At 38.9% G+C, this 27,772-nt stretch overlaps 2 protein-coding genes and 1 long non-coding RNA gene across 20 annotated transcripts; 2 read left to right on the top strand and 1 right to left on the bottom strand.

The window, feature by feature from the left end:
- Positions 1 to 2,261: 2,261 nt before the first annotated feature.
- On the top strand, positions 2,262 to 6,895 carry LOC109976147 (uncharacterized). 18 transcript variants are annotated; one of them, XM_029276396.2, is made up of 12 exons: positions 2,280 to 2,536; positions 2,771 to 3,013; positions 3,207 to 3,419; positions 3,514 to 3,635; positions 3,733 to 3,875; positions 4,281 to 4,475; positions 4,775 to 4,841; positions 4,927 to 5,180; positions 5,262 to 5,387; positions 5,728 to 5,868; positions 6,064 to 6,169; positions 6,323 to 6,895. In XM_029276396.2, exons 6-12 carry the CDS (start codon positions 4,473 to 4,475, stop codon positions 6,616 to 6,618), a joined length of 993 nt encoding a protein of 330 aa, XP_029132229.2. In that variant the 5' UTR covers positions 2,280 to 2,536; positions 2,771 to 3,013; positions 3,207 to 3,419; positions 3,514 to 3,635; positions 3,733 to 3,875; positions 4,281 to 4,472; the 3' UTR covers positions 6,619 to 6,895. The 18 variants fall into 18 exon arrangements, 17 of the variants coding, with proteins under 17 accessions (XP_065809227.1, XP_065809230.1, XP_065809225.1 ...); XR_010665985.1 differs by having other exon boundaries at positions 2,262 to 2,536; positions 5,286 to 5,868; XM_065953155.1 differs by lacking the exon at positions 4,775 to 4,841 and having other exon boundaries at positions 2,268 to 2,536; positions 3,733 to 3,908; positions 5,286 to 5,387.
- LOC114920128 (uncharacterized) lies at positions 6,551 to 10,505 on the bottom strand. Its single transcript, XR_003808432.2, has 6 exons — positions 9,972 to 10,505; positions 9,730 to 9,856; positions 9,138 to 9,285; positions 8,792 to 9,040; positions 7,501 to 7,771; positions 6,551 to 7,105 (listed from the first exon to the last, which is right to left on the bottom strand). It is a non-coding gene; the product is annotated as an uncharacterized lncRNA (long non-coding RNA).
- Positions 10,506 to 20,048: 9,543 nt separating this feature from the next.
- Positions 20,049 to 24,774, top strand: tm2d3 (TM2 domain containing 3). The gene is made up of 6 exons (XM_020630669.3): positions 20,049 to 20,198; positions 20,546 to 20,647; positions 21,454 to 21,614; positions 21,848 to 22,022; positions 23,213 to 23,288; positions 23,411 to 24,774. Exons 1-6 carry the CDS (start codon positions 20,093 to 20,095, stop codon positions 23,574 to 23,576), a joined length of 786 nt encoding a protein of 261 aa, XP_020486325.1. The 5' UTR covers positions 20,049 to 20,092; the 3' UTR covers positions 23,577 to 24,774.
- Positions 24,775 to 27,772: the final 2,998 nt, after the last annotated feature.

Here is a 27,772-nt window from a genome sequence, read left to right as displayed (position 1 = left end):
GATAGTGCTCACCATTGAAAGTACTCATCTTCTTGTCAGTGGCTTGTTCTGCATAACAACTCTGAACTTCAGCATGTCTGACTCTACACACCACTGAACCCCTAGAGCTCTGTCAATAGGGAGATGATCATTTTCCAAGTCAAGCTCCTTGATCTCCTTGGCCCTATCATCCTCAGGTACTGATGCCAGCACAGCTCTACTATTAGAAATCCACTTAGTGAGCTTAAAACCTCCTGCCTCGGAGGTCCTGAATGAGAGCAACTGCCTGTTCTTCTAACAGACATGAGGCAGTCGTCTACATAAAAGTTCCTTAGGACAGTATTTATTTTATCTGAGCTGAATCTTCAATGATTGTCCTCAGCAAATCTCCTCAGCATAGCCTTTCTCCATTGTTTCTGTCATAAACTTTCTGTAATCCTGATGGAACTCTTGGTTTCTCAACAACTTTCGTTTCAGGCTTTCCACTCTCTGTACTGCAATAGCACGGTTGTTTGGGAATGTGATGTCCTTGTTCTTTAAAGGAAGGCCAATGCTATAATGGCCATTGACGAGCTTTGCTGTTTGCGACACAGAGTCCATAAATTGTCTGTCTTCACCAGACATTTCCAACTTTCAGTCAGCTGCTGCTCGCAGAGGCCCCGCTTGCCAACAAACAAACTTCAACCTCTAGCAGTGACCCACAACTAAGTAATGGGAGTGATTTGGAGGGGGGATGAGGGAAACAGCTAATTTAGACAGTAGCTTTTTTTGAACAGTAGAAATTATCCAAGTGTACTAAATTATCCAAGTGTATTAGAAACTGTAGTTCTATAATGTGAAACTTCACTTTATTTACTTGTTATAATTATAACCATAATATACTATATCATGTTATTATCTTTCCTAAGGATCATTGCTGAAGTTTCTAACCCCAACAAAAGAAACGGACAAAGTGCCCTCTCCAAAAGTTGACAGTGGTAACTGTCTTTAAGTTTAGTATTTCACTTTTAATTAATTATACTGTATATGCATTGATTATTTTTCACATAACATGCCATGTTTCTATTTTGGTCATATCAGTTCAGGGTAGGGATGACCCGATACCAGTATTCGGCATCGGTCTGACAATCTTACAGTGCACCAGTGGACCCTTCTGGAAAAAACTTGGTCTGTTTTGGCTCCGTTTGAGGGGTTAACCCGAAAAGTGAGCTCGTCCGATGCTTTAGCATCAGATGTAATTCCTGCTGTGACCGTGCTTCAGAGACTTTTGACCAAAGAAACCGATGCGGATCAGGGCATTAAGTACTCGTAACGGTACTCGGTATCGGTGAGTACCCAAATGTAAGTACTTGTACTTGGTTTGCAAAAAAGTGGTATCGGTGCATCTCTAGTTCAGGGGTCCACATTTATCGGGCATTTAGCAGCATCATCCTCCAGTAGTACAACAGCCACCTCACCTCCTGCCCTTCATCACTAGGAAGATGCTCCACAGACAGATAACATATACTGTGCCCTTTCAAGATTATTTATGGCCATACATTGTGTGTTTAGTTTTTCTTTATTTTTGTTGGTCTTAACAGCTGAGTTAGCAACTACCTCCAGTTGTGGGACAGCCACCCCACCTCCTGCTTATCGTGAACAGGAAGGTACACCACCGACAGAACAAGCTCCCTTTCAGAGTACTTGTTCCAATATCTGTGAGTTAATTTTTTAAATTTATTTAAAAACATATTCTCTGCCTTCTTGGGATTATGTATGACAATTCATAGCATGTTCCTTTTCGCTTCTTTTTTTTTTCAAATCAGCCCTGGCAACATCCACCTCCAGCGTATGGAGGACTAAAAGTGCCAAAATGAAATATATAAATATATAATTAATTAAATCATTAAATGTGTCATCAATTATTTAATATTGGAAATAAATCAACAAATATATAAATAAATATATAATTATTTAATTAATTAAATGCATGTGTTATTAAATAATTAAATAATTATTTAAATGTGTCATTAATTATTTAAAATTGGTAATATATAAATAAATAATTTATGAAACACATCATTAATTAATGAAATGTTTAATTAATTATTTAAAATGTTAATTCATTTAATGTAAAACCACATTTAATTATTTTACTATTTATTTAATTATTTCACTATTTACTTTGTCATTTCATGGTCCCTACACCAGCAGTGCATCTTGAAATAATTTTATCTGTCACTGCTGCTCGTCAAAGTTTCTAACATCTGATTGGTTACTCAGCAAAGCAAGTCATGACAGATCGATCCCAGATAATGGATTGAAGCAGTGAATGCACTCCGATACGTTAAGTGGCAGTGTTCATCCATATATTCGTTTCGGTACGCTCTTCATTTGTCGCCGAAAAAATTGTTGCTGATGATACAAGTGAAGACGGATCAATCACCTCACCATTGGTGCAAAGTGTTAGTGCAGGATGTCCAAAACCTCTCCGGAGCTGCTAAGAGAAGCAGCTAATTTGATTGAAGAAGCTCTGTGGAGAACTCCACCGGCAGCACACCACGTACACCTGTTCAAGGTAGGTAAGGATAGTCAGATGTGCTTCTAAACGAAGCTAGCTAGTCGGCAGAATGGTGTTAGCATGTCAGCAGCCCTTAAGTTGGAGTATTATTAGTTATTTCTTTTTAGTTGTTGTTTGCTTTCTTTATTACATTTATCAGTGACATTCGTTGAAATTACTCTAAGCAGGGACTTAAGGATGTTTTAGCTGAGTGGCGATCATGGGAGCTGTAACATTTTCTCTGTGTTGCAGCCGAAGTAGCAAGGCTCTTTGCTCTATACTACAACTACAACTACTACAACAACAACAACAACAACAACAACAACAACAACAACAGCGCCAGGAGACGGCCAGCACGGAGCCAAGTCATCCGAAGAAGCTACACACACACTTTCTGTTGTTTGGCTGACAACAAGGCTGATAAAGTTCCAAGCATTCAGCTTAAAGCAGACCTTCTTGCTTCAGGACTTGGAGAACAAAGGGTGATCTTTTCAGGTGGGTCTGAAACAAGAAATTTGAGTCCTGACATTAGTAGGAGTTGTATTTTTAATTTAATTTTATCGCCATTTGTGTTCACCTATTTTACATATTAGACTCAAACTTTAATTATGTGATTTTCTTGGTGTGTATTTGTTATAACAGCTTAGCTTTTGGCATTTGAGTTAATGTGCATTATGTATATTTACAGGAAATGACAACGATCCCATGGTTGTAACAAACAAACTGATGGAGGTGTTTCCAAAGCTGCAAGAAGGGGGAGGCTTTGAGTTTCTAAAAATTGTAGGATCTACTCGCAGTCGAAATCTTGGACACCCTTGCCTATCTAAAAGATCCATCTACAACAATTGGACAGGCTACAATTTACATACGCCCACTTCAACAGGACCTACCCATTGATTCAGTATGGAAATTTACACTGTCACCATTTGATACATAGTTAAAATAAATTGCGCTGTGGAGTTTTAATCAATACTTAACAGATTTGTTGTTCTTAGGAAAGCTCGGGACATGCCTCTGGTCCAGCCATCTCATGTATCACTTGTCAGAAGGAGGTTCCCTTCTCTGAAATGAAACTGCACCGAGCTAACTGTGATGGGTATGCACTTGTTAAAGCTATGTAAGAATTACATATACATTTTTCAATAAGAAATTTCTTTTTAGTTTTTGTGCACACAGATGAGAGGAAATGACTATAACATTTTCTGAACTTCAAGGACCCCCATGCAGGAAACACACAGAGAAGGAGAGGGAGACCGTGGTGAGGAGAATGATAGAGAGCCACCCACTGACAGGGACAGCGTTCCAGTGAGGCCTGAAACATCTGTAGAGAGTGAAGTAGAACCAGTAGTGATTGAAAGTGAGAAGATTGATCTTAAAGAACTTGACAATGGTTTGTGTCATCACAGTAGGAATGCTATAATATTGTGCATGATTAGAACTCAGTTAATAGAAGAATAACACCTTTTAACCATAATAAATAACGACTATAAGACATGCCATTATCACTGCTGTTTTATAGAACCTTAGAAACACTTCCTCATACAGTTCACAGACTCCACATCTAAGTGAAGTTTGGTTGACTTAAAACAGCAAATAAGCATCATTCTGATGAAAGTGAAGTAGAAATGGACTTTCCTAGTATCTATTAAAAGGCTGTTGGATTCTGTCACATTTTTCAGGTGTTCCTCCTTTTCTGTTGATTGGGAGAGTTTATCTGCATTTAACATGCAAAGTAGTTAAATTTATCTTTGTTCTTGTCTAGACTGGAAGCTTATTAAAGAACCAACTCTGGCTGCCCAAGTTTTCAAAGATAATCTACTAAGTGAACATGCAACCGGGAAGCCTCTTAAACTGAAAATGGATGTAAGGGAGAGTGAGGAGGACAGGGAACGGGCACTTCTCTCATTCTATAAACAGCAACAGGAATGGGCATGTCCACTTCATTGTACCCTTGATGGTTAGTAGAATAGAGTTCATAATATAAATATATCCTGTTACATTAATATCAATTATATGTCTTATATGGAATGGTATTAGTGGTTTACTGGTCCCATCAGGTCATTTGGCTGATATTAATCATTATATGATAATCTGCATTGGCTGTTCATGCTGTCTGCATAACAGTTCATGTGTTTGTCCTTCCTTCCTAAAACTTGTCAAGCACCTATAGCCTTGTTACAGCTTGTTTCCAGTGTGTTATTAACAGTATAGAGTATTCTTTTTTTTTTTTAAATCGGTGATGCTGCTGTTGGACAGGGAGTGATGCGGTACTTTCTGACAACAATAATATCCAAACTCCAGTTTGGATTCAGAATGAATCTTGGTAAATGTGCTACTATTCAGGTTAATGTCATGCATTTTAAAAGTTAATTGTTTGATTTTAACCCCTGCTCTGTTGGTACTTACAGGAGGAGTGGGCCAAAGTCTGCTATTTGAAGGTGAGCCTGACCATCTCGTTCCAGCTGCATCAGAGGTGCTTATTGAGAGCAACCTCTTCCGGGTTGCAGGAAGGATGATAGCCCACTCCTTTTTGGATGATGGCCCCCATGTCACCGGATTAAGTCCTGCTGTTATTCACGTACTGTTCAATGGGGACCCTGAAATGGCAACAATTGTTGTCGAGGACTGTCCTGATCTGCACATCAGGAGTATTGTAACAATGGTATGTAACACACAAACAAAAAAACCTTTGCCTTGCAAAATTCCTAGACAGGTGTAATACCTTTTATGATCCAAACTGTAGCTTGAACTTGAAGAACTTACTCAGGAACAGAAGGACACAGTGTCAGATCTTTCCCTGTCTTGGGATCTCCCAGCAGTCACTAAAACGAATCAGAGGTGGCTACATAACAAACTTCTAGTACACGCGGTGAGTTTCTCCTGCTGATTTTGTGAATTCTCCTTCTCCCCCCATTTATCCATCAATTATGTTTCAAGCTAAGCAATTCTATCACGTCTGCATTTCTTTTGCACATCTGTATTTCAATCACAAACTAATTGGAACTGCAGGTAGGATTATTACAGAACCTAAACTCTCTTTAACTTGTAATCTAGGCAGGGAGTGGTTTGGTGTTGCAATATGAAAGGATATAATTGGGGAAAAATACATCTTAAGCACTGCATTAGAGTTTTATAAACACTTTCTACTGTGCCAACTTTTGTAGAATTTTAATATTTGGTCAGTAATATGGGTTTGGCCTTTCTTGTAGGTCATCGGGAGGACCATGCGCCAAATTAAACAGTTGAGAAAGGGATTGAAAGATGTGATTCTATGGCCCCTGCTGACATCAAGGCCAGATGTTGTCCCACTTCTTTTTCCGAAAATGGCAGGAATGCAGTTTGTACCCCAGGTGATTTAGTACATCCAACTTATTAACAATACTTAAAATATTAATAAATGTGTGTGCAAATCTTATTGTCTAATTTACTGAGCTGGATATTTTCTCAATTACCAAGACTAATGTAATCTATATTCCTTTTCATCAGTGTTGAATTATAAATTATCCTAGACATCAAAATACTTTTCAAACTTTTTTTTTTTTCAGATGTTCCTAGACAAAATCACATGGCCTGTGGAGGACAGTGATGAAGAACTTGACATTGAGTGCAAGTGCCGCATCACTGGTTTTCTACGGGTGTTCCTTGAAACAGGTATAGCTATCGTATTTTGCAATTTATTTTCATGTTTACCAATGTCTCTATGTCCCATAAACATCTCACTTAACACTGTAGAATATATGAAATGCATAGGGATTTGAACAGTTACAGCGCACTGTGTTCTTAATCCACTTTATGACGTTTTAGCTTCATCAGATACACTGGCTCAGTTGCTGAAGTTCTGGGTCGGCTGGGAAATGCTCCCTCCAGAACTCAAAGTGGAGTTTTCCGGGGGAACCTTCCCATCATCCTCCACATGCTTTGAAACACTGAAGCTGCCAGCTCATTACAACACCTACAAAGACTTTGAGGAAGCACTTGTTGCTGCAATAGTGCACACACTGGATTTGGTCTTGTTTAAGTATTTTCAGGCAATGATGTTGCTGTGCTTTTATTCAGTAGAAAAGGTCAATTTGAGTGAAGTGAGTTCAGTGTTTTTCTAACATTTAAAATACAGTGTAGTATTTTCTTTCCCTGAAAATGATACTGCTTTGTTGTTGCTCTTCTGTCAACTGTTTGATACTTAACTGTGCATCACCTTGCTGTCCTTGCCTGTTGTCATTGGCTACATGAGGTTGTTGCAATGTCTCTTTATGCTAGAAAAATTGGTTTTATTTGCATTAAAACAGCATATTATTATTTCAGATTTGTATTGACAAATCAAGTTAACTAATTCATAGTGACATTTGCACATGCTTAATAAATAAAATATAAAGCCTGGTTAAGGTATCAGTTTCCAATGATTCTTGACAAAACTTGCACTGTCTCCAAATATGATCCAATTGCATCATTTAAAGAAACTCCTGAAACCGGCAAAATGGCAACCTCTTCATCTGAGAGCTCACGGGCCATCTGAATCTCAGGAACTGACACAGTGTCTCCATGCTGATTGTGAGGCCCATTCCAGTCGATCCCATAGTCTTCGTAAACCTGAACAGAGGATAACTTTGATTGACATATTGTTTAAACTACTATGACATGTCATCACACAAGATTCATGGGATTGATCATTGGTCCTTATGTTGGTGACAAATTAAGTTTTAGGCACTTTGCTGCTCAGATGTTGTTCTGTCAGAGCTCAGGAGACAGAAGAGATTCTCTCATGTTTCGTTCAAAAACAAGAACGAAGTGATAACAGAAACCCTTTTATTAAAATATAGTGGGTCCAATTATCATCTGTCTGAAATGTTTCTTCTAAGAAATTTGAGGAAAAATAAATCTGCTAAACATCAGTGACAAACACCTGTATCTCCTGACCAACAAAATATTAATATATTTTCAAAAGGTTTCAATAATAGTGTAAAACTACAATCTTTTTTTTTAACCTCTGCAGGATCCTCCATGGGGCCTTGCTCTCTGTATCTTCTCCAGAGTTCATTAGGTGATTGATTCCTTTCAGTTCTAAGTCCATGAAAGTTCCAAGCATCTCTGAAGGAGCTGAGGGTTCTCTAAATTTGGGGAAGGAAGATTTGGTGCAGGGCATAAAGATGGACTTCGTTGTCTGGATTGAGTGTCCCCTGATCTTCCAATGAAGTGAAGATCTGATAGAAGAGGTCTAGGGCATGCTCATAAACATCTCTCCACATCCTCTCTATTCTGCAATTAGAATGGAATTGACAAATTGTTAATCAATATATAATCTCAAGCTTTAAAATACATCGAGCTGCTATGGTTTGTACAAGCAGTGGTGGACAGTAACGGAGTACATTTACTTGAGTATTTGTTTTTTTGGAAACTTATGACTTTCACTCCACTACAAAACAAATATTGTGCTTTCGACTCCACTACATTTCTAGGAAGCTCGTCGTTACTGGTTCCTTTTAGGCTCAGCATAGCTTTGTAGTCAGCTGTTGGTGTTTTTCTTTTCTAAAATGCAATTGGCCTTACGCTGTGCTCCTCATAGAAGGGAACCAATCACAGTCACCGCTCACACATGGGATGGATTTGGCAATGGAGATGGCAGGAGAAGCTGAGGAAAGAGACTAAATGTGCACCATCTTTTAGGGATTTTCATCACTTTCCACAGACATGGAAAAATGCAGGGCGGTTTACAGATTTTATTAAGGCAAGGGTTATGTTGCCATGTAGCCAAGTGGTTCAACTGGATGACGAGTTCATGAAAGCAGAGTTGTAGTTTGTTCGCAGTAATGGACTGAACAGTAAACTTGCAACTCCCCCACAGTGAATGTACGGGGAGAAAAAAAAGGCCCTCCTGTTTTTTTTGGGTGGGGATGTTTAAATAAAAAAATTAAATGACAATAGCTGTCCTTATTGTTTTTGATTGCATTTTTACGCTGAAGTTTTTACAGGTGTTTCTATAGACTTGTAAGTCAATACATCATTAGGTGGTTTCAGAGAGTTACAAGGTTGTGTATAAGCACTGAGAAAACAATACAGCAATGCACTGATATTAGAAAATATACTTTGTACTTTTGAATACTCAAGTAGTTTTAAAAATAATTACTTTAACTTGACTAAAATCTTGACAGAGCAACTTTTACTTGTAGTTGAGTAAGATTTGACCATGAGTATCAATACTTTGACTCAAGTACTGGAGTTGAGTACTTTGTCCACCACTGTGTACAAGTAGTCACCAAACAGATATATTTTACCTACCGCTGATTGTGTACACTTCTGCCTGTGATGTGAGAGTTCCTGTTGGTACCTCTGCTCCTGATCATGAATTCTGCTACGTCTGAATTCTCTCTTCCTTTATCAGACTGTACCCTTGACGGCAGCCCGTACTGCTGATCGGCATTGATAAAGCTCTGTAGGACAGTGCTAGCCCTATTATTGCCAGCCACATTCAGGTAGACCACCAGTCGACTGAATCCGTCCACCCCACCATGGACAACAAATCTCCACCTGTCAGACAGTTTTGAACACAAAATAGCTTTAATGTGATAATTTCTTTGGACATCTATAGAACGTTGCATTGTTTATCAACTAATATTACTGATACCTTATAAGCATGTGGTGACCATCTATGTGCCATAAAGAGTTTGGGCCAGGAACAGAATACTGCCGTCGTCTTATTACATGCAGCCGTAGACGTCTCATGTACACTCCCTCAGCATCCACTCTGTGCAAAGACTCTCTCAGTCTTGAGACTTTAGAGCAGAAAAGAATCATACACTCATTTGCTATTTATTTAAAAAAAAAAACACTTAAAAATCTAACTGAGAAATACTGGAAAAAAAAAAATCAGAGTTTCAAATATTTAGAAGTATTTTGATAGTGTTAGGGTGTTAATAAATAAATAATAATAAATGGCAACACCATGGATTTAAATTTGTAAATCCAGTACAAAACCACCAGTCTCAAAAATTACCAGAGTTCACCTTATCTATCATCAACATGATATATAAAACTTCATAATAACAGGATACAAATCTGGATTTACCCTGGAAATGAGTTTCAGATATATCAGCCGCTACTTTGCAAAAGAATACACACATACATGAGCCTTACCTTAACAATATATATTCTCATTGACCTTACGCCTAGTTCATGGTTATTTATATTTATTCATATTGGGCTCGGATCATACTCACTTGGAACATGCACACCTCTAGCATTCAAATATCCACGCATTAGCTTGTAGCCGGTGTTTGGATGGCTTCTGTGGACTTACAATACGGTCCAACTCCTCATCAGCAACAGGTGTGTAGATCTGTCTTTCTGCGCAGACCAAAAAACTAAATGTTACATTTCACTTAACACCTTTTAAAATGAATGACATCGCCAGTACACTACTAATAATCTTAATAAAATCCGTGAATTTAACTGTGAATACCTTAGGCCACTATGTTTCATGTGCCTTCTGATTGTCCTCTTCGAAACTCCAAACCTCTCGGCAATTTCACTCGCTGGTAGCCCACACCGGACATGATGCTGAAGAACGGCAGTGGGGATGTCAAAAGCCGGGCGCCCTGCTCCGGGTGTGTGCTGCGGCCCCGTACCGGAGAAGCGCTGGAGAACTTCTTCTAAGTTTGCGAACACTCTTCGGTCAATATCTTGGTCAAAGAGACCGGAAATAACTCCAAGAACTTCAATAAATCCCTCTGCTTTGCTAGCCACATGTTCAGGGTCCGAAATTCCAGCGTCAACATTCTCTGCCAGGTCTAAAATATCTGTTATCAACTCACGGGAGAGCTCATGCAGATCCTCTGTGATTGCTGCCATATTTGTTTGCTTGTTTGGCGGGAAACCGCCTAGTCTGGCAACCCTTCAGACCAAAGCAATGGTTTGTGACTCGATCAGCGTTAATCCCGCCCACTGAGTTTGATGGGAGAGGATGACAGATAAAATTATTTCATGATGCACTGCTGGAGCAGGAAACATGAAATAATTAAATAAATAGTGGAATAAATAGATGTGTTTTTACATAGAATGAATGAACATTTATTTAATTATTTATGTATTTCATAAATTATTTATTTATTTATTTATATATTACCAATTTTAAATAATTAATGACACATTTAATGATTTAATTAATTATATATTTATATATTTCATTTTGGCACTTTTAGTCTTCCATACCAGCGAGACAGCAACAACTCATCATTGAAGATGACACTTCCCCCTCTACCTCAAGCATCAGTATTACCAACACTGAAAAAGGTTTGACCACATCAGAAGACCCAGCACAATGGCCAAATGTCCTTGGTCATGCTGAACAATGCATACTTGTTACAAGAGGACCTATACAGGTAAAATACCTAGTTTTCCCCCAGAATACAGAGAAAAATCCACGTAGATTCACAAAGGAAAACCATGACATGGTCATGAAAAACAGGGAAAAAATACAAGCATTGTCTGCTCTCCAAACTCACTCAGTACAAAAGAAGGACTCTGAGACATTGTCAACAGCCACCAGCATTAAGGGTGAACTCATGACATGGAGTTTTGTACTGTGCACTGTTGTCTGGTACAGATACTGTATCAGATCAACCACGTCAGCAAGATTCTTCAGAGCCCCAGTGTTTCTCTTGAAACACTGAAACAAGAAACAAGCACAGTCAGAGTGTATCTGGAAGATTTCAGGGGAAATGGACTTCTTGACTGTCAGAATGATGCTAGAGAGATAGCAGAAACACTTGAAATTGACAGGACATTTCCAGCAAAAAGACAATGGAAAACAACCCGGCAGTTCCTGTATGAGGGCAGAGAAGAAAATCAATCCACTCCAGAAGAGCAATGTAAGAGAGAGTTTTTTCCTCCCCCTAGTGGACACAGCTCTCATCAGCTTAAATGACAGATTTTCAAAACTGGAAGATGTTCATCACCTTTATGGTTTTCTGTTTTCAAAAGAGGACATGTCAAATGCTATTCATAGTGGCAAACTCGAGAAAACATTACATGACATAGATTCTGAGGATCTTGTTCTAGAGGTTCAGGGCTGCTGTCCATTCTTTTCCTGATCATGTATCTTCCTCCCCAAGAGAGATGCTGGATCACATTTACAAGAAACAGCTTCTGGATCTCTATGGAAACCTTAGCATAGCCCTTCATCTACTATTAACTCTCCCGGTCACTGTTGCCTCTGGAGAGCGAAGCTTCTGGGCCCTAAAACTCATCAAAACTTATCTCAGGTCAACTATGTGCCAGGAGAGACTTTCAGGACTCGCTCTTATTTCAATAGAGCGCAAGGTGCGAAGTTCTTTGGATCTGGCGGACATAGTAACAGCATTTGCACTAGCCAAGGCCCGTAAGCAGCATTTGTAAAATCAGTGCTCAAACAGCGTGGATGAATCATGATCACCTCCTTCTTAATGTGTGTTTTTATTTAATAGGAGAACTTTGCAGAGTAAAGATACTTTATTTTTGTACTGTATTTAATTTAGTTTTTACTTGAAGTTACTTATTTCTTTGTCTTGTATTTTTATATTGTGCCAACTAATTGCACTCTACTGAATGCTAACTTTTTCAGTTGTTTTGACTTAATTATTTTATTATATTAGTTTTCATTGTTCTGTTTATCATTGTTCTTTATATTTATATTTGTTAAATGGTAATTTTTATGTTCAATGTTTTTTGTTTTAATTATGCACATTTAAGCTTTAGAAAATAAAAGTGTTAATTATTTGCAAAAAATGTTTGTTGTCCGATTATTTATAACATGATGGTGATATACGCTGATTGGAGGGGCCCTCTGTGAATTTTTGTCTAGGGCCACAGCAGACTCTAGAATTGCCCCTGGCTGCTCGGGGAAGTCAAACTTAATTTGCTGTTGAGTAAGGTCCTCCAGCTTCGCCACTGAGACACATCACTCTGATTTGGAATGTTTTCCCTTTTTACTGGAATCTCTGCTTGTGAGAACACTTGGGGCAGTTCTATGAAATTGTTTTTACCCAACCCGCTGACCTCGAGCCCCTTAACAACATGTGTGCTGACTGTTCCTTCTTTTCCCATGGTGCGGAGCATAATGTTGGCCTTTTTACCTGTTACTTTAAGGTCTCTCATCAGCTCCTCCGTACAGAAGGTTCCAATACTGCCCGGGTCTAGAAATGCATATGACTCAACTGTTTTATTGCTCCTCACACATCTGCCCTTCACTGGAACAATAGACTGTGCACAGGCTGCTTCCCTGGCCCCAGTACAACCGCAAGTTTCACTTTCTGTTGTGAGAGAAGAATTTGAAACTGGTTGCTTGACATTCCTGCTTTAACCAACAGAGGGAGCTAACTCCTCTTTACTTAAGTGCAGGATGGTGGGATATTTCAGAAAACATGTTTGACAAATGAGCCTTTGTTGACAACCTTTGCTCAAATGCCCCTGTGAGACATCCAGAGCATAAACCCTTTGACTTTAGAAATTCAAGTTTTCCTTGTGTGACTTTTGCTTGATGAACTTGCAGAAATCCAGTTTATGCCTTGTTCTGTGACAGAAAAGACACTGTCTCTCACTTGTGCTGCCAGTACTTTCCTTTTCCTTTCTTGCTTGCTCTGTGTGCTTTGGCACAGGTTTGACATCTGTTGCAATCCCTTGACGAGGTGTGCTCTTGTATGTTGCCAAACAATGGATGAGAAGCAGTTTTTTGCCTGCTTGTCCACGAAGCTCCAGATCCAGATCACTGAACCTGGCTCTTCTGCTTGACCTTTCCTGGATGTCACAAGCAACTCCCCTCCACTTATTTCAAAACTTAAAGGGAAGCGTGGAAATGATTGCTCTCATATTAGTAGGGCTATCCATTTCTTCAATATAGTCCATGCTGTCAACTTTATTACAGCAACTTGTGAGGAACAGAGCAAACTCTGTGAGCGCTTCTCCATCTTCTGATCTAATAACAGGTCATCTTAATGCTCTTTCAATGTAGGCAGAGGCAATGGGATATTCATTCCCAAAATGTTTGTTCAAGAGCTTCTTAGCTTCTACATAGCCTCTGTCTGGATGCATATGTGAACAAATCAGAATGAGAATCTTAGGTCTGCCACGGGTGAACTGCTTAAAGAAATGCAGTCTTTTCCTCAATCCCATGCTCAAACGCTTTCATGAAGAAACCAAACTCCAGGGGATCTCCGTTAAAGACTGGAAAATTTAGAGGTGGGCGAATGGAGACTTTTTGTTGCTTCACTAAAAGTTTAGTAATCTCATTTTATCACTCCATGACATTTAACAAATCTCCAATATCATCAACTGAGTTGATGATGGGGTGTTGCATCTCTTTCAGAGCTATGTTGCAGTCTGATTTTCTTTGTTACATCTGGCCTACTCCTTTGGCAGAAGTCTACACATTCTGACTGCACGGCTCCGATGCTGCCTGCCCTAAGATAGCTTACAGCATTTAGGTATGAAGTAATTCCATCCTTGGAAACAGCAGAAGTGCTATCAGCTGGCTCTTTTACAGTTAACACCTCCAGTTTTGCACTAGCTGCAGCACTAGCTGTCTGCAACTCCCATTCCTCCTTTCTTGCTTTCAGCAAAGCCTCTTTTCTCACAATTTCCAGTTTTTGTTTCAATGCCCCTGCACATCCTACCAAGGATGCCCGTTCAGCTTCTACTTTAAGTCAAGCAGGAGATGTAGTTGTGGACACACTTGAAACAGACCGGCCACTTTGTGATACACTACTGTGTTTGACTGATGATATCATTGAGGCACTATCTGTAGGTTCTACCTCAGCATCCATTATTTTAGCATCATCTGCCTGTTGCTGAACTTCTCCCAGGCTAGCATAAGCATGTGCTCCGGCAGCATGCACCTAATTAACATAAATGAACTCCATGAGTCGCTGTTATCTTTCCACTTGCGGAGCAGTTTTTCTGACTTAATGTAGTGGCAACTGAACTCAAAAATCATCTTGCCACTTCTTGCAGGACTAGAAGTTTCTAACTCGTGCTTTCCAAAAGACAAATTTCCATGTAATCCAATGTTGAAATGAGGCAGATTTTAAATGACAAAAAAGACGATTTATTCCTCAAAAATTGCAGGTTACAAAATAAACGCACATCTCTTATAAATATCACACGTTTACTACATGAAAACCTCTCAGATTTGCTTAAAACTAAAACGGTGACGGTCAGAAAAACTGTTGCTCCTCGTCCTGCTCTGTAGAATACTTACTCGTCGCAGTGTTGCCAGATGGAAAATACAGCAATATCGTACTGCAGCTTTAAAATTATCGTATTTTACTGAAAACTATTGTACATATTTAAAAAAACGAGACGGGTCCTAAATACCGCACTGAATGGCAAAACTATGGCCTGCACACCACATTAATTTAAATAAACAAACAAAGAGAAACTTTTAAGTGTAGGCTAAAATTTTTGCAAACTGCTCTGCCTCCAGCCGCTGTTAGCTGAGCTAGTAGCTACATTATTGTTTCATTGAAATTACCCCCGAAGTAGGTGACAATAAGCAAGTTAATTTCTTTTATATTAAATCAAAATTTACCTCAAAAGGTATGGAATATTATCCCAACATCACAGAGTAATTATATTCTGCTATTTCCAGAGAAGGAGGTGATAAATAGCTGCTAATTTCTCAAATACATTTCAAGTAAAGTAATATGAAGTTAGGCCCTTGGTTCCTTGTAATTATAATTACCTTGGAAATGTTAACTAAATAAATGTATTCAATTTCCCAATAAGCAGTTAGCTACTTATTTTTTACTTATTTTTTACTATTTTATATAGTACCAAGTTCTTTATTACCAAGTTTGTTGATATGCATAATTGAGATCACATGCAAAGTATGCAATGATATACCTTTGTAATTAGGCCTATATTCTTTTACATGGACATGATAGCATAGGGTTGTGAGAGTGGGAATCTAAATTGGCCTTACCTGATTGTGATAGGCGATGCGTGTATAGGCCCATTGCAAAACAGAATCTGGCCAGGCACAGTTGACAGCCTTGTTGTCAAATGATGGCATAGTTGACTTACCTTATATGCAACTTCTGCCTCATAGTCGAGTAACTGAGTTATTAGTTTAACTTCTAACAAGTTTCTGCCTATAACTTCCGCTGATCAGGCCAGTTTAACTTCCTACTAATTTTGCACAGCAGACTGCTAAAGTGAAGTGAGTTGTTGCACCTTAATTTGTTTCTGCCTAATTTCTGCAGAGCGGACCGCTAAAGTAAAGTGACATGGATGACATTTTTTAATGTATATGAACCATCTCAGGATCATCTCCAACTCAATGTCAGTGTGTTCTAGACATGTTGAGGATCTAAAGTCGAGCGAACCATGATTCTACCTCAAAGGGTGTGGCTGCAGCCTATACTGTCAAACTATGATGTCAAAGGTATTCAGCACAGAAAAAGAAAATAAACTTTCTGACTCAGAAATGGAGGAGCTTGTGAATGAAGTGAAGGTAAGAATGGACATATCGGTAGTTTACTGCAGCAGGTGGGTCACATAAGAAAAATCAGAGAATGACACCATGTAAATGCTGCTGCATTTACGCTGTCCTCTTCCAGTGCCAAAACATCCATCGTTCATCATTATGCACGAGTATATCTGCAATGTTTATATGTTTACGGGACCCACACTGATTTCTTCATATATTGTCAGAGAGGTCACTTCAGTCAGTAGTCCCCCTCCCTCTATTATATTAATAAAAGGTTTGATCAATGAACAAAAACTCATTTTAACATGACAACCTAGATGTGTTCTGTGACCAATTATGAGCATATATAGACCTAATGATCGTGTCAGAGATGCCCTGACTTAATATCCACACTTTAATTATTTACAGAATAAATACCTACAGGTGCTGAAGATGTGCTGAGTAACAAGAAGGCAAAATGTGTGAAGTCACCGCTGCTTCTCTGCGTTCTGTGCATCTTGCCGCTCAGTCATCCTTATTAAAACTAAAAATCACACTTGATGATAAATGCACTATATTGCATGTGTTTAAATAAAACTGCAGGTCTTAATGATTATGATGACCACGAGCTGCAACACGTTTTACTGTTGTGATCTTATGGTCACATTGCTTTTTTAAACCCTGAATGTAAAGAATTTTGATTATATTAAAGCTCAGAGTTTACAAGTTACACATCACAGATGTTTAAATTGAAAATTAAAAACTCTGCTGGAGTTCCTATCAAAGTTCTTACCTCAGGAAACTTCCTGCCCCGCTCCTGTCTGACAGGAGGAGTCTCCAGCTGTGCAGGAGAAACAGCCAGGTCAGGAGAAAATCCGGAGCACTCCTGAAATGATCTACATATTTTCAGGAGTGCATATGTGAAAATGCCTAAAGACGGCACTTTGCAGCACACTTTGCAGCTGTGCATCATGACAGTGCTAGCCTGAACCGCTCTGCATATAAATATTCTGTGATCCTCATAGCGTTGCCTGTTCGAACTTGCGAGTACTACAAATTTTACACAAATCAATCTGTACAGCCCACTGCTGCTGGACTCTCGCTTGCGGTTTTTATAATTCTTGCATTTCAATAGGGTCCTTTGCACCGTTAGTGCTTTGGGCCCTCGTTATGCCTGCTGATGACATGGCCAGGGGGGAGCATATACAGTAGAGGGTGAAAATGGTCGGGCCATGGACCGATCCATGAGGGACCCCACAGGTGACAAGGTGTGTCCAGGGTTTTACATCTGCCAAGGAAATACAATTTCATAAGAGAGATAAGACTCGAAACATTTTAAGGATAGTGTCAGAGTCCAATGGTGCTGTGTGGGTGGTGCAGGAGGATATTGTGATCGCCCGCATCAAATGCCACAGTCAAGTGGAGGAGGATGAAAAGAGATTAGGAGACATCAGAAAGACTGCCATGAATTGAACATGTTTCAAAAAAGTTCTTGTCTCTTTACCAAATTTTTTACCTTCTAAAATTGAATGAGGGTTTTTTTTTCATTATATTAAACTTAAGAGTTTTGCATAAAATTGCAAAATTAGGTGCACATGAGTTGACTAACAGGTGGGCGCTTTGTAGCTGTTTGCCAAGAGGCTGCAGCTCAACCCCAGCTCCACCACTTTGCCTGCTTCTTGATTGAAAGTCAGCTGAAAATAACATTTCCAATAAGGCAACCACCACAGTTTAGCTTCATAATGTAGCCTAAGAGTCTTTAAGACACAACACTGGTCCAACAGTTTACCACTTGCTTCCCCTCTGATGTCAGCCCAAAACCACATAACTCCTCTTTTCACTGTTCTTTGTGGATGAAAAAGGGTATCTTAAATTGTGTTTGAAAGACATATATTTCTGGATTTCCATTACATATATTAAAAAGAAGAAACATGCTTGTGTGCATCTGCACTACATCATTATACCTTATTTATCTATTCGAAGATTTTTTCTTACATTTACATAAAAGGACATATTTTTGTGAACACTATATATATATATATATATATATATATATATATATATTTATAGATAGTCATTCACATATAAATCCAAAAATATATTTGTGAATCTTTCTTTGTGCATCCACGTTTTGTGACTGATCTGATGATTGTCTAAATGTGTTCTACTTTAAAGCACTTTCAACCTCAAAAGTGCTTTTTAGATAAAAAAATAATAAATATATATATATATATATATATATATATATATATACTAATTAAAATAAATAGAAATAATGCAATAATAAATATTAAAGGCCTTGAAAAAAAGGATTGTTTACATTCAAGATGACACATTTAAATAGTCTTTCTGATGCTGTTTTGCAGGAGGGACGGGGATGACAAAGCCCGACCAGTCGTCATCCATCCTGCCATCTTGGGCTCAAAATTCTAATCACTCACATGGCTCAGTTTAACTTCACTCTGGGTGAGAAATTGTATATTTTATAGCACTTCACATACTTGCTCTCTCTGGGTGGCCTGCAATTACCACAAAGGTACATTTGTTTACTTCCAGTCACATCACAGTCTATTTTAAGATTTTTTAAGACCGCTTAATGCATGTCTGAGATTCTCACATTTGTTTGACCCTTTTTACAATGATTGGGTTACTGAGTCATTTGAAATGTGCTGTGTCTAATCAATAATTAACTAGAATGTAGGAAAAAACAAGGAGCCTACATTTGGTCCTATATTTGACTGTTTTTTTTTCACCATTAGAATATTAATTCTAATTCTAAAGTCTCACTGATTTAACATAAAAGAAAATGGATATTATAGCTGGCCAACCACCTGCAAATGTTGAATTCACAGTCACAAAGCAAGGCATGTGGGGGTATGTGTGTGTGTGTGTGTGTGTGTGTGTGTGTGTGTGTGTGTGTGTGTGTGTGAGTGTGTGTCAAGCTGTTATGTCCTCATGTGTCTTGGCAGTAGTCAGAGAGATGGAGAAGCTAACTAACTACGTCAATGTGCACAGACATACGTAGGTTAAGGAATCTTAAGTTTCCATTGAATAATTCTACAGTTGTTAGTCTACATATTAAAATACATCTTAATGTATCAATTTGATAGAGCTAATTGGGTCAGAAGATAAAAACCTGTTTCTCTCATGGTTCCTCTTACCATTTTAGAGCTCTTTTGAGAAGTGATAGTGATCAACAATATTCTGAGACAAAAAAAACCCCCATAAAACTAAACACGATATTTAGACAAGATATAGAAGAGCATACAAATAAAAACGTGTTGAAATTGTTCAAATGTAAACAGTTTAAAATATATGTATATTTTTGAAATATCTCTTTATTAATTTGACAGGTATCATAATACAATAATCATTAAGGACAATTATTATTATTTATTTTTTGGTAGCATGACACATACCTCCCCTCCCCGCCCATACATATACACACGCAGACATGCACACACACATAGACACATAAATTACAATAACATAACCATACCAGGGGGCAAAAGGAAAAGACACAAAAAAATAAATAAAAATTAAAAAACGCAAAAATAATATAATAATACTAAAGAAAAATAATGATAATGATTAAAAAAATATATAATAGTAAAATAAAATAAAAACAACGATATAACAGTATCTATATGACAGTTTAAAATATAATTTAAAGGGTTTTGTGGGCGGAGCGTGTTGGATATGACAACCATGGTGACAACACGGGGACGAGGACGTTCCGATGCTTGTCATGCTGTGCATGTCAGGGGACATACAGTAAACACCTTTCAAAACCTGAAATAATGTTTTCATATTTAATTGATTGACTTGTAGCAGTAGATGGTGTGACAAATATTAACTTAAGATAGCCTACGAAATGGTGAAAATAGCATTTAGACTGTTTGGTCAAAACAATGCAGTTATAATGATCAACATTACCGTCAATGATTTTAGTGGATGTTTACTGTGTTTACTTTTTTACAGAGACGCATTTACCAGCTTTAAAATTGCTCACCTTCTAAAACATTGACTCTAAATAATGTTATTTGGACAAATAATGTTATACAGTCAATGCTCTGAACCCAGTGCACCGCTGACTACTGCAGTTTCCTACAGTCCGTGAACGCAGCTGTTTTGCTGCAACAATGGCCGCTGCCTGTCGGACATGGAGACCGGACCGAGGACGGTGCTTCAAATCCTACGGAATTGCGGTCGTTTTGTTGATGGACATGGCTTTACAGTGTGCCCACGGTATGTTGAAGGAGACAGAGACCGGTTTATATGACCAGTAGATGTTTGGGACTGGATTATTTCTCGGTATTCGTCTAACGTTAGCTAAAGAGTTAGCATTTACTGGTTAGCCAGCGAGGTGTTGTAGCTAGCTCAGATGTTTGTTTTTAAAGTCTTTCATCACTTCTACATGTTCAGGTAAAAATAATCATCAACCATACGTTTTTGGCCCTTCTTATTGTTACACACTCAAAAAGCCGGCCCTGGTTTTCTTGTGTATTTGTTTCCACATTATTTTGCACATGATTTGTGGTTCTGTAACTGTGATTATATCAGAAAGGGATCTAATGACCTTTGACCCTAACCAGGTTATCTGAGCTCTCCTCATCTCGGCCAGGAGCCGCACTACACCAGAGATGCTCAGCATGGACCTGTCATCACCAGCCCAGTGGTCCCTGCTGAAGCCTCAGGTAAACACAGCATGAATAACCTGACACTACTGTTTGTTTTACACCACATTATTACTGAAGATCTACTTTTTTATAGCACAAAACTACAACAGCAATACAAAATCATGCATGTGACCCAAGGATGGGCAACTTTGCTCACAGCAGGGGCCACATTAATTTAATTCTCACTGCCAGAGGGCCAAATTGTAGTTTCCATAAATGATTACAGTCAATTATGTCTCAAATTTATCTCAACATATACCAGTGATCAAATATTATTATGGACATGTTTCTGGTTTTCATGATTTCATGGCAGATTTTGTCATGTTGTCTTCATGTTTTTAATTAATTGATATGTCAGAATTGAACTGAGGGCCACGTTGAGGGTTGATGGGGGCCGCATGTGGCCCCCAGGCCGCCAGTTGCCCACCCCTGATGTAACCCATAGATGTAACCACAGTCTCTGGTTCATGGCTCATTGGCAATTCATCAGATTTAACTATTTGCAAACAATTCCTTTGTTGAGGTTTTGACAAGGTAATTACTTTTCAGCAGTGTAAAAGCATTCTTTTCTTTTCTGGCTGGAAGCTCATCCCACAATGGAGCAATCAAGAGTTGTGCTGCTTCACAGGCTCCTTTATTGTCCTTTTGTTGAGGCAGGATTGTTAGTCATTTACCCACCACAGCATTGTTTTCCCGAAACTGGCATGATGCAGTGATATCATTAACTTCAATCATCAACATTTTTAAAAAACATTTTGTTGATTATTTTAGCCAGGAAAGGAAACTCCTTTGACTCTCCTTTAACTATGTTTTGTGTTTTGCAGTGTCGCCTGCAGATGACGAGAGCTACTCTTCGGAGTGTCCCAGTGGGGGTGTGTGTAGTCGTCTGCCAGCTAAATGCATTCAGTGCAATTACCAACACAACTGCACCTACAGGAAACCAGCTACCTTTTTTTGTAAACCAAAACAAGGAGTTCACTGTGTAGTGAGTAGCACTTCATCTTGCAGTTTGTCTGTGTTCTGATATTGAAGATAAATGGTTGCAGATTTGATCATGGATGTTTATCCCTCATTTAGCTCTTCTTAAAAGGTCATGAAGTGTTTGTAGCTGTTTTGTCAGCCTGCTATAAGTCTTTGAAATTATCTTTGACAAATAGGTGTGATGCTCTAATTTGGAACAGCTGTGGGAAAATGACCTGCTGTCTTTTGTTCTTACAGGGTGAGTCGGGACAGCAGCAAACCAACTTCTCTCTCTCCATCAGCTGTCAGTTTTGCTGGCAGCTGGATGAGTCCCAGTACCGCTGCTCTAACTCTACAAACTGTATGACGGTGTCCTGCCCACGCAAGCGCTACAACGCCACCTGTGATGTGTTGGACCATGTACATTGTTTAGGTAGGATGAGACTTGCTGCAAAACCTGCTTGGTTACTATACTGCCATTCGGGTTGCTGTCTCAGTCTGTCATGTAGACGTAAATATTTTGAGCTGCTGAACTGTTTGCTTAAAGTTTACGACATTAATGACGTTTTCTGATCTTCAACAGTAAGTGTAAACAGACAGCCTGTAAGGGTTGTCCTTGAGTTGATTTGCACAGTTAAGCAGTGTGTGTTTTTTATTTAAGGTCATCTAGGTGTAAACGTGTAAAATGAATAGGTCATTAAAATTTCATGAAAAAGGATTTTTGGAGACATAAGAGGCAAATGATTTTAATAAATGTACAAACTACGATGCATTTGTATTTCACAAGCTAATGAGCACTTCATAGTTTTTGTGGGACAATGTATTTTTATGAATGCAAAATAAGGCCAACCCAACCTTTTTGTGTAAAGAAATGTACCCACATGTTTTGATTTTGTAGGTTTTTGAGGCTATTTGTAAAAGGAAGATTGTGGTGAGGTATTGCAGTATCCAGTGGTTGTAGTGTCACTTAAGTCTTGTTCACACTTGCCAGAACACTTTAAGAACGTTTAAGACGTTTTCAGGGTGAGCTGCATGTGTGAACGCAATCAGCCACACTATAATTTTCACTCAGACTTCATCCAGAGGTTCTCCTGCCAAAGTGAGCTGATGTGTGAACGCAGCAGGATGTAATCAGGATAATTCACCACAAGCGAGTGGGAAGGGGTGGTAATGTTTATTCCCTGCGATCGATGCACAACTATAGACTGTGTGTGCCCTACTGGTGTGATCGCCGTGCATGTAATGAAACTGCTGCGTTATGTTTTTCTGTTCTCTAGTATGTTCTTCTCCGCTCCTTTATTGACATTTTGATTCTGTCAAACTACACAGGCAAATATTCTTATTACAGTGTCGTATAGTGGACTCTGTTGCTTCATCAGCCACTTCCGCGTTGTTCATTTTTCATCTTGCCTTAGGAGACCCCCGCCCCCCCCTTCCATCCGAGAGGGATAGTCTCCCGCTGTGAGGTGTATGTGTGAACAACCAGATCAGGAGGATTACAGGGGCAGTCCTCCTGACATTCTCTAGAAGTTTTCTGGTTTTGAGTTTAGTCAATTTGTTTGAAAAATGTTTTAAACATCTGGTCAGCTGTCTGAATCCACTGAATGTCTGCTTCTCTTGTAGGTAAAAGACGTTTTCAGAAACGTTTATTTTGTAACTGGACTGGTGGATACAAATGGTCAACAGCTTTGGCACTCAGGTAAAACCTCCCATTATTCCTCAAGAACGACGACCAGCTTGGTTGCTGGAAACCGTCTGTTGAATCATTTTATTGACTTAAAGCATGTTTGACTTTAAATGTTTTCTTTTGTCTCTCTGTAGCATTACCCTTGGTGGTTTTGGGGCAGACCGGTTTTATCTGGGCCAGTGGAGAGAGGGTCTGGGCAAACTGTTCAGCTTTGGAGGCCTGGGCATTTGGACTCTAATAGACGTTCTCCTGATAGGAGTCGGTTATGTGGGACCTGCTGACGGTTCTCTCTACATCTGAAGTCAAATTTGGAGATGGTTTGTGCCCTCCTCTGCATTGAACCACTTCACAAAAAAACGAAGATCTGAGATGCTGTGTTCTTTGCACGTCTGCCTGCCCAAGCTAGCTGTGCAACACATCCTCATCCCATCTGCTAACAGGCAGGAAGTGTTTCCCTCACTTTAGCAACGCTGACTCTACCCACACAATCATCAGATCAATCCCAATCACTGTGTGTCTGTCTCCTGCAGATGGAGCTGTGCAGGGGGATGAGAAACCAGTCATTACATCTTATCTGGTCAGTTTGACTAAACTGCAGGTTGGACTGTGTCATGCTGATCTATAGATAGGTTTGGTTTCCTGTGAAGCTGTGCTTTCACAGACATCCTGTCACCTAGGAGCTTTGTGAGGCTCCTCCCTCATTGCAAGGTAAATGCATCAGTGGGGGGGTCACATGGTTACCATGGAAACAGCTTTTAATGGTGACACCATACACAATAGACTTGCTGAAAGGTTATATCAGTTTCCTGAGGGAAGGCATGAATATGCAGATGGGAATATGTTGAGATGTTGACGACTGATGTGTGTTTCTGTTCATGATTCAACAGTTATTTGATATCTTATTATTTTTTTTACTAAAATGGGTCAGCCATGAAGGTCTCAACTGTAAGTCTGCATTAAAAGGCTTTCAAAAGATTTGCGATACTAGAAAAATGTTTGACAATGCAGGTTCACTTCTGAAGTTCATATGTTGTGTTAATAACTACACAAAGCGTTACCGTACATTTAAACAGCATCTAGAACTGTTGGAGAACAAGAAGAACAGCAGAGAGGGGAACAATGTATTCGTCTCATTAATGGAAAATGCACAGTTTATAATTGAACAGTTAATGTTTTAATATGATATACCCTGAAACACTTCTCATGTGTGTTACTTGCATATTGCTGATGCCTGTGGTTTCTGGTGTCTGAGAATATGAGACATCTTCTCTGCACCTAAATGCTATTCTCCCTTGCACCCGTTATCATTCTCCACATTGTAAATAAACGTGTATTCACACTGTAAGATATTTGCTTGGGACTGTGTGGCTGACCTCCCACTACATGTAAATATGTTTTTTTCCAAGTGTCTGGTCTTTTTTTGTTGAACACTGTAAATTGCATTTTTTTTATAATTTAAATTACATTTAAGTTATGAAAATAAAATTGTTAAAATATATGCATTATTTCATTGCACTTTACCCTACATGTCTTCTTGTTATCTAATAGTGGTGATTGTCATTTTCTGAAGGTCTCATATTCTTTCTATTGGGATCTTGAACATGGTGAATGCTTTGTTTCAAAAGGATGTGAGCTCATAATACTGCTCGTACACTGTTCTCCTTGCAGCCTCTGATAGGAATTCAGAGCACTTTATTATAAGTCAGGTCATTCTCACAGATGTCTGTGCATTCTCTCTCATTAAACTCAGTGAATGGTGCCAGAGGCCTCTATTACTCACAAGCCTGTGACAGATGGAGGGGTCAGAAGGGTACCGTAGTGGCTGAGGAGCACTGCCTGCTCAGGTTCAGTAGATATGTCTTTGCTCATTTTGTTCAGTGAGAGAGTAAGAAAAAAAAAAAGTGTTTTCTTGCTGGTAAGTTCTTGTGTTATGTGTCGACTTTTCCAATTGGCTGCTCTGCGGAGTCACTTTCATACTAACTCCACCCTGATTCCAGTTCCTCAATTTTGACACCACCCACTCACAACCACTTCAGCTCCCTCCCACTGACTGATGCAAGTGTTTGTCATATGCTCTGTGCTGAGGGGGAGACTGAAGTGCTCACCTATATCCTGTAAGAAGTCTTTCTACCTTAGGGAAGCTTTAAATACTGACAGAAGACTCTGTAATCCATCTACACAATGATCCCTATGATTGTTGTTAATGACTGCTCTGCCGTGACCTCAGTATGATATACTGTCATTATGTTTACTTCCATTGCAAACTGACTTACTGACTGGACATGTCGAAACATACTTGTGTATAAACATCTAAATATGAGTTTATTTTTAACATGTACATCTACTTTTAAGTCCATTATGATAAATAATATAATTGTAGATTATTTTAACAGTAATCTGTGCGCACAGTAACACTACACAAACACACTTCTCCAGTACTAAGCCAAAGTATAAAAATGGTAGGTCTTAACAAATGTAGCCTGATCAAACATATCTAGGAAACCAAGCCAGTAGAAAATAACTGAATTGTAGCAATACGTAACTTTCTATTCATACACTAATGTCTGCTGACCAATTAGACATAATGGCTATAAGGGTTTTAGGTCCAGCTATTATCTTTTCATGATATTCCCTTTTTCTGTTTTTGAGAGTATACTTAATTACATTGACAGAGAACTCATTCTTATAAGGATAATAGTTTAATTTTAAGGTAGTTATGTTATTAGTCATTATTCACTTTTAGAAAACACAGTAATTGGCAGTTCAGCCAAAATATTGTCTGTTAAAGACACAGTGTCAGGACTTCCTGATTTTGAATAGCTTATTAAAAAAAGGAGAACAAAAGTTTATTCACTCCTCTTACGCAATCCCACTTACAGTCCCTCTGCAGCTCTGAACGTTTTAGCATCGGTTCTGACCCTCAGTTTTCAGCCTGTGTCCGCCCATTGTGCTCACTCCTAAAGGAGATTACATCTCCAAATTAAAAGTGGATAAACAAAGCTGTAACCACATGAATTCAAAAGTCTAAATGCTCTACAAAAACGGCCAGCTGTGTGTACGCCTTCTTCTTACATTTGGACTGTTCTAAGGAGAAACCATCTGAGGACAGGGAGGAAATTACCTGTTAGTTGAAAGTATGCACCACCCTTGGACTTCTTTTTGTTTTATAATGCAACATCGAATCACAAAGGATTATTATTTTTTTCCAAACTTAGCTGCAGAGAGGACCATTTTCATTACAAAGTAAAAAAAAAAAGCTTGACAATGTGATCTTATGTAGAACATATAAAAGAAAAAATAGTGATTGTGTAACTGCTAAAGCCCCTCCCAATGGCATGCAAACCAACACTACTGAAGGCAATGTTTTTAACGTCCCATGATTAATATAATGAAGAACACCTGTGTGTGTGTAACAAGAAATAAGTGATTTTAAAACTGACACACCTTTCTCTGATGTTCTGATAACTGGTTAGTTAATGACAGGACACTCGAGATACATTTTCAACAAAACCTTAGGAAAGGACCCGCCAGAGCGCAAGGATTCAAGGCAATTTGGCATTGAATACCCCTAAAATGCTCTGTCCTAAAAAAATGATATTTCTGTCTGATAAGAGCATATAAACAGACACACACGGCTGCCAGCGTGAAGCCTGGTGGGGTGGTGGCGTCATGCTGTGAGGACACTTCTCTGCAGCAGGTCCTAGAAGGCGTATGAAAGAAGAAATAAATGCAACAAAACAAGGACAAATCATGGGAGGAAAATTGGTTTCAGTCTGCAAAATAACTGGGAGATTATTTTTCAGCAAGACAACAACGCCAAACATACTGTTAAAAGCTAGATGGGGGTGAACCACATTCAAAACAACAATTATAAAGTCCAGTTTAGAGCACACATCTAAATCCAATTGACAGTCTGGGTAGAATTTAATTTCAGTTGATTCTCCATACACAGGCAGAGCTGTAGCAGTGTAAAAAAGGGTATTTAAAGATGTTCAAACCTGACGGCCTCAATCACATGCACCGGAAGCTTCTTTTAAAACTGGGAATGCCTTGTTTGACATAATGTGCACACGTTTAAAAGGTACCTTGTATGTGTCACAAACATCTTATGTGTGCTACATTCAACTTTGTCAAACTAAAGAAGCCATTGGGCATAGAAAACTATTTACACACACCCGCCAAGATACAGGCAGTCTGCATAAATGTCTCATGGAACTAGTCTGCTACACCGTTTTGTGTATTCTGTCTTCTCATGGAGGGTTGCTGTTGCTTATAAGCCATCATTTCCCTCTTTTTATTCTCCCATCTGTGCTTCCCTTTTCAAAATCTGTGCCAACTCTGCTCTCTACTGGAAAGCTCCTTCAGTCCTGGCAAAGCAACGATATCACACTTAGATCCTGCCTACATATTGAAGTAAAAAAAACACAATTGGTTTATGGATGTTTCAACCCACCATGACTACCTGAAATGTGTCAAAAACAAAAAGGAAGGAAGTC

This window comes from Labrus bergylta, chromosome 3, assembly GCF_963930695.1.
Source record: "Labrus bergylta chromosome 3, fLabBer1.1, whole genome shotgun sequence".
Lineage (NCBI taxonomy): Eukaryota > Metazoa > Chordata > Actinopteri > Labriformes > Labridae > Labrus > Labrus bergylta.
This window is presented reverse-complemented; position numbering and strand designations above follow the sequence as displayed.

Coding starts and splice junctions, on each gene's coding strand:
- tm2d3 (XM_020630669.3), top strand. CDS start 20,093: ATGGCCGCTGCCTGTCGGACATGGAGACCGGACCGAGGACGGTGCTTC. Junction 21,615..21,847: donor AACAAGGAGTTCACTGTGTA/GTGAGTAGCACT, acceptor TTGTTCTTACAG/GGTGAGTCGGGACAGCAGCA. Junction 22,023..23,212: donor GGACCATGTACATTGTTTAG/GTAGGATGAGAC, acceptor CTTCTCTTGTAG/GTAAAAGACGTTTTCAGAAA.
- LOC109976147 (XM_065953153.1), top strand. CDS start 3,586: ATGAAACTGCACCGAGCTAACTGTGATGGGTATGCACTTGTTAAAGCT. Junction 3,909..4,280: donor TCTTAAAGAACTTGACAATG/GTTTGTGTCATC, acceptor GTTCTTGTCTAG/ACTGGAAGCTTATTAAAGAA. Junction 5,181..5,261: donor TCAGGAGTATTGTAACAATG/GTATGTAACACA, acceptor TCCAAACTGTAG/CTTGAACTTGAAGAACTTAC.